General features: G+C 36.0%; 1 protein-coding gene across 1 annotated transcript in view; it reads left to right on the forward strand.

Moving 5' to 3' along the window:
* The first annotated feature begins 708 nt into the window (after positions 1–708).
* The window catches only part of TTBK1 (tau tubulin kinase 1), a 75,982-nt gene continuing 65,220 nt past the window's right edge, over positions 709–11,470 (forward strand). Inside the window, exons 1-2 of the mRNA XM_015816402.1 lie at positions 709–831; positions 10,991–11,138. Of these exons, the coding sequence (XP_015671888.1) occupies positions 724–831; positions 10,991–11,138 (256 nt within the window). The 5' untranslated portion in view covers positions 709–723. The remainder of the gene's footprint in view (positions 832–10,990; positions 11,139–11,470) is intronic.

The following is an 11,470-nucleotide window of genomic DNA, read 5'->3' on the forward strand; positions in this document are numbered from 1 at the left end:
GGCTCATGTTCCCACTTAATTATAGAGCTTGCTGGATAAATTTGGGAAAGCCTCTCTTACATATCACATTCTAATATCCCGAATCTTTCTCTCTCTCTATATATATATATTTCCCCTGTTTGGTTGCCTCATGAAAATAATGTTTTTTAATCTTGGCAATCTGTAGTACTCTGTGGCTCTTCTTGAATCCAGCTGTGTGTGGGGTATCTGGCAAAGTCTTGAGCTAAGTGTTGTTTAAACTTTAAAGTATCAATCTCTCTGGTTAATTCTGTAATATCATACATATTATTAAGCTAGTTATGGCTCTTGCATTGTTTCTGGCCTTGTTACCACTCAGTTACTGAGTTGCTGGCTTTCAATTTTCCTGTTCCTGAGCACTGAAAATCCTGCATGGTATAAGCCAGTATCTTGTCCACTATTTTTAATTTTGTGCCTCGTCTCACAGCATGGTTGCTTCTGCTCCTTTGTGCATGAGGACAGATGAAGAATTTTTAAAGAGGGCAGTTACTTGAGCTATTCAGGCTTATAGCAAACTGTGCTCGAGCCTGAGGTGAGTTTGCACCTTCTTTAATGTTATTGCCGATTGCTACCCATTTGTCCTGTTATAATCTGCATTAACTCTTTTGTGTTTTCCCATTCCCTTTTGTGTCCATTTTCTCTTCTTTCTAGATAAATGGCTCATTTAAATTGGGAGCTGCTACTAAACTATTTTCTGGCTGGCAGATGCAGTGCCTAGCGACTGCTATCAAAGACGAACCAAACATGAGTGGAGGAGGTGAACAGGTTGACATTTTGCCAGCTAACTATGTGGTAAAGGACCGTTGGAAAGTGGTGAGTGTATTCCTGTATCTTTATCCTGCCAATCCCATCTAAGGATTTTTTTTCAGTTACTTGAAATGTGCTCTGAATTAGCTGCTACCCTGGTAGAGACAATGTCTTCAATACAAGGTGAGCAAATCTTAAAGACCGACGGCTGCATGTACCCTAAATTTGTCTTTGCAGCCCATGGAATCTCCATCTCACCAGAATTGTTAAAATCCAGTAGCACGGATTGCCATTGTTTTGAAGCAGGAAACTCATAAAAGCTATAGTATATTAGAGATTAATATAATTAATATAAACAATCAAAAACTTGCAAAACTTCAGGAGTAGGAGGCGGGGCAGAAAATCCAATCCCTATTCAATGTAACGTTCCCTGCTAACTTTGTATAATCATTTTGTTCACTAGGGTTATTGTCCTCCCAAAGAGCATTACATGAATTTTTCACTCCTGCACAAGATGCATGTAGATGATGTGGGTATCTGGTTTCACTGATGTTTTTAATGAGACATTATGTGAACAAAGTGTAAGCTGGTGTTTTTATTATAATACATTCTGGATGAAGTTCTTTTGAATGATGAGCTTTAGTAGGTGCAGATAGATACATTTTATTAACCCTTCCACCCTAGAACTGGAGATATACAGAAAGAATTGGGAGATCATCTGATGTGCAGGCACCTTTTCCCTGCTATTTTGTGGCAGATTTCAAGATGCTGTTTTATACTTATACAACTAAGTTCTTTGTTGTATGGCTATATGTTTTCTACTTTGCCTGATTATTTTCTCACGCCTGAATAGTATGCACTCAGGGCTGACTTTAGGCTAAAGCTGAGTGGGCAGTAGCTTAGGGTGCAAAAGCTTAGGCGGAGCCAATGCCATTCCTCTTTCTGAAACATTCTAAAAAGGTGAATCTTCACATCAGCAGGAGTTGGTACCATTAGTCTGTGTGGCCTAGGGATACCATGTGACCTTGAGCCTTAATGTAGCATTAAGTACGCTATATATACTTAACAGAGCCAGTGCAGTGTAGTAGTTAAGGCATCAGAAACCAGGAGATGGTGAATTCTACCCTTAGGCACAAAGCCAGCTAGGTAATCTTAATCTAGCCATTTTCTCTCATCCCTAGGAAAGAGTCAGTGGCATACCACTTCTGAAAAACGTTGCCAAGAACACTGCAGGCACTTGTCCAGGTAGTCTCTGAGACTCAGGCACTGTTGAATGGAAGAAAAAAAGGACATACATAATAGTATCACCATTGAAAAATGGGGAAAGTGGGCTTGTGCAGAAATTATTTTCAGGTTGCTGTTCCATTATCTGGGCATTCTTTGTGGGTTTTTTTTATCATTATCTATTTACAGCTGCTTGTAAATTATCAGGCTGCAGCTATGTACAGTAAAACATAGCTGCAGCCTGATAATTACATTATTTCAAATTACTTTAAAACATTGATTTACCCATTTTATAAGAGGGACCAGCAACAAAATGTTGTACCATTGATTGCTCCTCCTCAAGATTCTATTTCAGCATATTTCATCATTTCCCTTCCAACCACTAAGTTCTGTACATTATTCCTAATATGTTTCTATATAACAAACTGTTTCTGTATAACAACTAATACTATAGGTCTGTGCACTCTCTGCTAATGCCATTTATATATAAAATCTCAATTTTAAGATGCAGATATTTGAGACATTTTCCCAGTTCATCTGCAGCAATGTAATTGTATCCAAATTTGCTTTGCTTTCCTTCGCTGCTATTTGTGCAGCTTCAGAATACTGAAGAGGTCAATTGCTAATGTGGTTTTCATGCTTGCTATGAAGGACTTGGCAGGGAGTCAGCAAGACCAGCTTTTGTTGTATTCATTTATCCAATGTCATATTGAATTAAACATAGTATTTTTGCAGGAGAAGACTGAAATGCTAAATATAGTATCTTTGCTATTATAAATTGTATGCTTAGAAGACAGTAGTGTCCTGCAATAATTTAATGAAGATGCAGTTTCTTACCAATCTGTGTTATGTATGCACTTTTTAATCTTCCCTTTCTTTCCTCTTTATCCTTCTTTTGTCTTAGTAATCCTATCTCTAAAAACATTTTCCATGGTGTTCAGTTTAAGTGCTATATTTCTCTGTGAAAATTATTGGTACACAAATCACTGGGTATCTAATTGCCAGGATAATTTCAGAACTATGGTTAACTTATTGAAACTAATAGGCTTTTTGTGGTGGGCATAAGATTGCGGACAATGTAGGAAAAGGAAGCTCGTGATAGTCAGTGGCAAACTATGTAGAATAGTAGAAAGTAGCCAGGTGGAATATTCATTTATTTTCTCAAACCATAAACCATGGTATATTGGGCAGATGGTGCTTTAGTGTCTTTAGTTAGCTTACTATAAAAATGTCCAGAGAGGTCATGTGAAAATGATATAGTTCAGATATCTTCAAGTGAAAATGTAAGTCTTCTTTTTATTTCTTTATTTTTTTTTCTGGAAGTATTCCCAATATATTGGACCCAATGAAGCAGTGTGCATAGAGGCCAGTGTAATTAAGGATTTTAATTACAATAGTAAAATGCAATATAAACTAAAAAAGAACAGAAAAAGTGAAAGGTGCAAAGGAGAAAAACAGAAAATAGAAATAAAAAAAAGAAAGTATGGATACAATAAGGGTAAATTACCCCTGATCTTCCTGCGTGCTGCACCACACCTTCCCTCCTTTGGCCTCCCTACATTCACACAGACCTGGGCCTTCCTTCCCTCAGACTCCCTTCACTGCATATACCTGCACTCTCCTTCCCTGGGCTTCCCTTCACATGCATCATGTTGTGCTTCTCCCTTGGCTTCCCTTCACACACATACTTCTGTATCCTCCTTCCCTTGGCCTCCCTGTGCTTGCACACACCTGTTCCTGTCTTCCCTCAGATGCTGTACTGCAGCAACCCCCCCTCTCAATTTGCATATGTGAACTAGCTCTCCCCCACTCTTGGCATCTCTGTATTCCTTATCTGGGATTCCCACTACTTCCCACTCAATGACCCTGCATCTTGCATTATGATGGCAAGTGAGACTTTTCTGGGCCGTTGTCATTTAAGTTATTTTGCAGTTTAAAACCCATCACTTAGCAATGGCATGTTCACTGTATTGCCCTCCAAATCGTCATCCTGTAGTGCCTACTCATTATCCCAAATTGGTTATCTTTTGGATAAGGTATTATACAATGCTTATGCAACTTCTGAATAGTTAACTATAATTTTAGAAATATGTTATTCTTTATGTCTGTGTTTGTGTATCTTTGTCTCAGTTTTGATTCCTGGCAACTACCTGGACTAGCCCCTATAATGTCTTTGGCAAGGTTTTTGGAAGTAATTTGCAACTGCCTTCTTCCCAGGCCTGAGAAAGAATGACCAGTCCAAGAACCCCCATCTTGTTTTATGCCTTAAAGCAGGATTAAAACTCACAGTATCCTGTTTTCTAACCTGGTGCCTTAATTGTCCTAGTTAGTTTTAGTTAATTAAAAGAAATACATTCACACTGTATGCTCAATCTTCTGGATGTGTATCCTGGAGTGTGATTATATGATAATTTAAATACATTTACATGATAAGACATTTACTCTCAGCCTCAAAATAGCCTAATATCCCCTTTTAAGAAGAAGGATACATACTCAGTTTATTATATTTATTATGTTTCTATAAATATGTGAATTTGATTGTTAAAAGCACAAAGGATAAACAGATTTTATTTATCTTCTTACACATTAATTTCCAAAACAGTTGGATCACTGAAAATCCACCAAGTACAGGTAGTCCTTGACTTACAACAGATTGTTTAGTGACCGTTCAAAGTTACAGTGGTAATGAAAAAGTGACTTATGACCATTTTTCAGAGTTATGACCTTTGTAGCATCCCCAACCTCACATGATTCAGACGCTTAGCAGTGTCCCAGGGTCAAGTGACCACCTTTTGCAACCTTCTGACAAGCAAAGTCAATGGGAAAGCTAAATTTACTTAACCGGGTTACATACTTATCAGCTGCAGTGATTCACTTAACAACTGTGACAAGAAAGGTCATAAAATAGGGCAAAACTCACTTAACATATACCTCACTTAACAGAAATTTTGGGCTCAATTGTGATTGTAAGTCGAGAACTACCTGTTTTACACATCCCTTGCAACCATCCTTAAATACAGACCTTAATACTTTACACATGTATTATTACAGAGAACTTTTCCTAGTTCTTTCAGATGCAGTTTTTAAAAATCTCTATTTCCATAAATAATTTTGTATTTTGTCAGCTTTATTTTTGCCAAAACCCTGTTCCCACAAACAGTCTGTTTGCCTTCCCTGACTTTTAATAGAATACTACAGATTTTTGTACTTCCCCTTTATAATATTCTTTTTCCTCAAGAAAAATTATTTCAAAGTTAGAAGATTTAAGACAGGGATGTCAAACTCGCGACGTCATGTGACGTCACGTGACGTATCGTGACTTTTCCCCCATTGCTGGCAATGGGGTGAGCGCATTTCGGCATGACGTATTCGGCCTGCGGGCCCGGCAGTTTGACATGCCTGCTTTAAAAATATTTCCTTGACTTCTTTGTCTTTAGGAATGGTAGCATTTATGCATTTAGCCAAGATATTATTTCTCTATTAAATATTGTTCCTCCAATAAAACAACCTTCTAGTCTTGATAGAATTGCTAATTGCCTTTAACTTTTCTAGAAAAGACTGCAGAGAGGCATTAGTGATGAAGGCTGTGTGTTCAGGGGTGTGTAACTACTTTAAATCTAGGAAACCTAGATTCAAGTTAATATTCACGCCTGAAGTTCTGTGGCATTTCTCTTGCTAAGTCTTGTATCAAGTCTAGAAACCGATTTTTCTTACATTTATGGTCGCTTAGCAGCTTTCTGGCTAGAAATACTGGATTTTTTTTTTCTTTTGTTCAATCTTTTCCAGTTCTTGTAGACTGCCTGGACAAGTTCCTACAGTTTTCTTGGCAAGGTTTTTCAGAAGTGGTTTGCCATTGCCTCTTTTTTCCTCAGGTTGAGAGAAAATGACTGGGCCAAGGTCACCCAGCTAGCTTTGATTTGTGTGTTACTATGTAGGTGCTATTGCATGTCATTTCCTCCAATAATCATTTAAGTGAGGTGGATCGTGTAGAATATTGGTAAAGTAAAATAGTAGTTTCTTCTCACCCTTTAGTTTGCTAACATATTTCATATTTCCTGGAAACCATCTTATGAACTGTGTAAGTATTTGGCAAGGTGGAACTGCAGAGACCAGCAGGGACAGAATCTTCTCATTTGTTGTCAAAAACATTTTGGCATGTTGCTTGATTTTCATAGCTGGAATTCTAGAGACATGACCAAGCACAATTTTTTATCATGGTGGACTATGGCTGATATTTTTCCCTTTTAATATTCATGTAGTTTCCATAGCAAAACAGTACAATTCTTTTTTACATCAGTTAATGCAAATGTCAAATCTTTGAAATACTGTAGGCTGCCAGTACTTTGATAAATGGAGCTGTTAGTTCTTCTCATTTAACAAGATGACACTTCAATTTCTAATCGCTTTCTAAGCATTTGATGCTCATATTGCTGACGGTAAAGATTTAAAAAAAAACTGGTTAGGGAATATCATTTTTATTTTTTTAGAACAGTTTTTGCTACTATTCTGAAAGTACTCTCTCAGCAACTATCAGTAAATACTTTGTTCTATCTACTGTATACAAGTCTCTCAACTGGTTTTACATCTGTGGTTATTTCCCCCTGCTATATTCCCAAACAAGCATTTTCTAATCAATAACTCAAAATTATTTCATTTTGTAGGAAACCTAAACATTTTAGCTGTATTTCTGATTTTGCCACTCATAGTTTGTCATTGCACCCTAGTCATTTTTACCATATTTACTATAAAGAATGAGTATGAATGTAAGATGCAACAAATCTCAATCTATTTTAGGTCACAGTGATTATTCTTAGGTTGGCAATGCACGATGCTTTATTAGATGCCTCTGTTGCATTTATGGGTTGTATCTAATACTTAGAAGTAAAAAGCAGTCAAGTCTTTCTTTTTTGATGTGTGACAACTACTACTTGCTGCAAAATTGGAACTGCTGTGTAAAGATACTTAGTTTAATAAGAAACATTTTCTGATCTTGCACGTATAGATAGATATAAACTGTACTTACATATTTATTAACTATCTCGGTCTGGGCAAATGAAAACTAAACTTGCAATAATTAAAAAAACCAATAAACGGTGCAGTGCGGTTAGGTTAAGGAGATACACAAGATAACTAAACTAAACTGTGGTCATTGTACAAAACATTTTCAGCTTATTTAAAATGGCAAGTTTTGTTTTCCATGTACAGGTTTAATCCTGGATTAATTCTTCTGTGGAATTATTTGCTATGGACTTGTATTTAGTTGTCTGTTTACCTTGGTGTGGAGTCCAGTGTCTAATAATTGTCCCAAGAATCTTTGGTCATAGTTGCATCTCTGCCACCCATTGTAGCATACAATTTTTTAAAAAAAACACAGACATTGTTTAATATATATGAAATTAAAATGAAGTAATTTCTGCATCCAATTCCATTTGAAGGGAATTTTGTAATTTATAATCTCTTCCTTTTATTATAACAACTTGAAGTAGTTTCTTTTGGTGTTCCTAGTATTTTTGATCCTTGGCTCTTTCTGAACATCTAGTTTTTCTGACAAAATTGCCACTACTTCAAATTCTCTGCATATTAGATCACCTACCTTTCTACTGCGCTTCTGAGCATTTTTGGTATTTAGATCTTCACTAACTTTATAGGTACTGATTTATTCTAATGTACTTTTTTTTCTCATTGGAATTTTTTGCAATCTTGTTTTTTTAGGAATTCCAGCTCATGTTGAACTTTTTCAAATAATTTAATTATTTAAAATCTCTTTTTATATAAAAATCACAGATATATGTTTGATTGCAGTCAGCTTTAGTTTTCTTTGAAATCAAGAATCCTAGTATTTCTATTTTTAACACTTCTCTTTTACTTATTATCAATTCAAAGAAGATGATCCTTTTCTGCCTTCATCCATTCCCTGAAGGAGTAAGTTGGCATCAAAACAAGTTAAGAATTTCCTGAAAGAGCCAAGGTTAAATCAAATCCCACATTATTACAATTTCACTTCCTTTGGAAGATTGGCCCATCCCTTTGATAAGGAATCTCATCAGATAAAAAATAAATAAGGAATCTCATCAATTAAAAAATAAATAAAAAATAACCAGATTTTAAGTTAAACTAATTTTAAGAAATCTTTCCCCTGTTAGAGACTTATTTAAGACCTTAAAATAGGAAACAGTAAAGGTAACAAATACATATAAAAACTATATGCATTTTCACAGCTGAAGGAAAATGGAATAAACAATGTCATACCGAAACATTTTATACTCCAAAAAGTGCTTAGAAAAATAGCAAAATGCCTAATTATTAATATAAAAATATAGAAACAAACATTTTCAAAGATTAAAAAAACAAAACTAAAAGAAAACTGTGAACTTCAGAGGCATATTCTACAATGTAATAGACATTTATCCTTTGGTTAGGAAGAACTGCAATTAAAATTATATTTATTATTTATTCATTCTATTCATTTTTTCTGATTCCCACGAGAAAATATATAAATCTGGTTTTGATTATTTGATTATGTGTTATTAAGCAGACATTTACTCTTACAGACCACATAGAGGTATTTTTCCAGACAATCCCTTTCTATCTGTTATATCTAGCAGCAAACAAAAATTGTTGGATAAAGAAGAAAAGCTCTTTCCTCACTGAATTCTTATGTTTGTTAATTATCTACAGAAGCAGGTCAGGAAAAAATCCTCATTCTAGTATATTTTACGAAGATGATTGTTGAGAGAACTGCAAAATTCTATCTTGCAGAATTTTTATAATTAATATAATTAATTATAAAATATTAATATAATTCTCAATTTTGAATAAGAGTGAAAATCCCTCTATTACCTAGATTTTATTTCCAGATCTCATTCAGATGATAATGAAAAAAAGTTCGAACAAGAAGTTTTCCATAAAAACCTCTAGGGGCTACTCTCACTCTGTTTAAAAGAAGACTCACTATTTTTGAAGAATGAATCTTGCATCCAAATTCTTTTGTCTTGGAGTTCCATCATTTCTTTGATGTGTTTATGATTAGCATGTTTAAATTGTTCATTTCCATGGTGAAAGGAATACTGTATCCTAAAGGCTAATGCATAGTACTTTGCAAGGATATGCTAGGCCCTTGATGAATATAATCCCTCAGATCTTTTCTAAAGCAGACTCCTAACTGAGATCACTGGGGCAATTTTTTCATCCATTAACGGGGAGTAGTTTGCACTTGTGAAACTTAAGAAAGCAGAGGGAATTTTCAGGGCTTTTAGCTCTCAGTTAGATCCAAGCCTCTTCTACCCAGTCAAGGCCATTTGGAGGAAATCTTGTAGTGGGAACTAAGTGGGGGTGATTTCTTCCTTGAATAACGGGATTCTTCCTGCCTGAAAAAGGTGATGATGTGCTCTCCCCTTAAAAAATATTTACTGAATCTGATGTTATTGGGCAATTTTTCCACTTCTCCTTTTGAGCAAAGATCTGCAAGAAATAGATTATCTTGGCCCTTTTCAGTAAAAAGTTTCATGCCAGGATATAATGCTGAGAAAACATTATTCTTATTTGTGGATAATATCTTGTGGGACTGGGACAGAGATGGTACCACTCTCCTGGACCTGCTTGACCTCTTAATGACCCTTACCATCAGTTGTGGTATTCTTCTGGACTTTGAGAGAAGGAGACACTAATTTGCATTCTCTGAAGTTGGTATCAGTGTTAGGCAAAGGAGGGGAAGGGGAGGTTGATACTTATTCCCCAAGGGTCAGTGCTCTTTCCTCATCTATTTAATATCTGATGAGATTGCTTGGGGAACTAATTTGATAACAAGGATTCAGGTATCATCACTTTGCTAGATGATTACCAATTGTATATCTGGAGCCCCATCTGATTGATTGTGGAAATGATGTCTCAGTGTCTGGAGGCTGTTAGCAACTCGATGAGGAGGAATCAATTTAGTTTCAATTCTAATAAAAATGAATGACTTGGGATCAGGTATGCCTGGAATTTTCCATTTTTAGTTCTCCATTATGTAGCATTTCTGAGGCAGAACTGGTGTGCAACTGGGACTGATGGCTTTTCTTGGAAGAACAAATGGTATCAATAGCCAAGATGCCTTTCAAATAAAAAAATGTACCAATTGTACCCTTCTCCTCTATCAGCAGGGCCTGCTCATGGTATCTTATGCCTTAGTTACCTGCCACCTGGGTGCACTATAGATGGGGCTGCTCTTGATCAGTCAGAATCTGATAGAGAATGCAACTTTACAAGTAGTTATGGGCACACCTCAGTATACCCATGTGACACCTATATTTTCTGAGCTGGTTACTAATACAAATTGCTAATTGACATCTGTAAGGTATAAGATAGCTTGAGGTCTGGTTATCTATGGGATTGCCTTTCTGGTTGCCCCATAAGATCTAACACAATAAGCATACACCAATCTTATGGGGTCCTAGAGACATCCTTCTTCATTCCTGCTGTCTGAAATACAGTTCTACCAGAGGTTTGTTAAGTCCTATCCCTGCTTTGATTTAGAAAGGCATTGAACACTTGGATTTCGAACAGGCTATGGGCCATGATGTTTTGTCCTTTCAAGTGATGACTTATGCAAGATAGGTGAAACTGTTTTTATATACCACCCCATAATATTATTTCATTTTTATATCTTTTGTATTCTGGTTGCTTTTACTTTTAACGCAAGTTGCCTTGATAGCAAAGGGTAAGAGTGTTAATGATTTATTAAATATATATTTAATTTTATTGAATTTTCTGTATCTACTGCCACTTAATATCTTTCTTGGATTTTAGCAGTTCATATTTGGTAAAGTCTATTATTACACATATTATTCTTAAGAGACCAGCTATTTGGTTTTGTGTTTGTGTCTTTAAATACACTTTTTAGTTATATCTGAGACAGTCATACAAAGTTGCATGACTTGGTATTTTTTTTTTCAAAAGTTTCTAGGTAAGGTGTGAAATCTCTCTAATTGCTAAATGTTGTGATGATTTGTGTCCCATTTAGTTGAAGAAGATTGGTGGTGGTGGCTTTGGGGAGATTTATGAAGCAATGGATCTTTTAACTCGGGAGAATGTAGCTCTGAAGGTTGAGTCAGCTCAGCAACCAAAGCAAGTCCTCAAGATGGAGGTGGCTGTTCTAAAAAAACTACAAGGTAGCAGATAAAATTATTCTGAAAGTATACAGAGGTTTATAGAGTTTGATTGCACTGTTATCTTGTTTTGTGTTAAAACATGACAACATACTGTATTTAAATGTAAAATACAGCTCTGTTTGAGAACCAGTATTTCTCCAGCACTGGAGATGGAGGATCCACCCATGGGTAGTAGACTGTATTCCTGCCCAATCAGATTAAGTCAGCCAAAGTTGCCACGCCCGTCCTGGACCCTAGAACCCAGTCTTGACTTAATCTTGCCCATGGACGGACGTGTAACTCTGGCTCTTAGGCAGGTATAGTCTGGACTTTGGGTGAATCCTCCACCTTTT

This window comes from Protobothrops mucrosquamatus, unplaced genomic scaffold, assembly GCF_001527695.2.
Source record: "Protobothrops mucrosquamatus isolate PMUCROS unplaced genomic scaffold, P.Mucros_1.0 scaffold448, whole genome shotgun sequence".
In the NCBI taxonomy this organism is placed as follows: Eukaryota; Metazoa; Chordata; class Lepidosauria; order Squamata; family Viperidae; genus Protobothrops; species Protobothrops mucrosquamatus.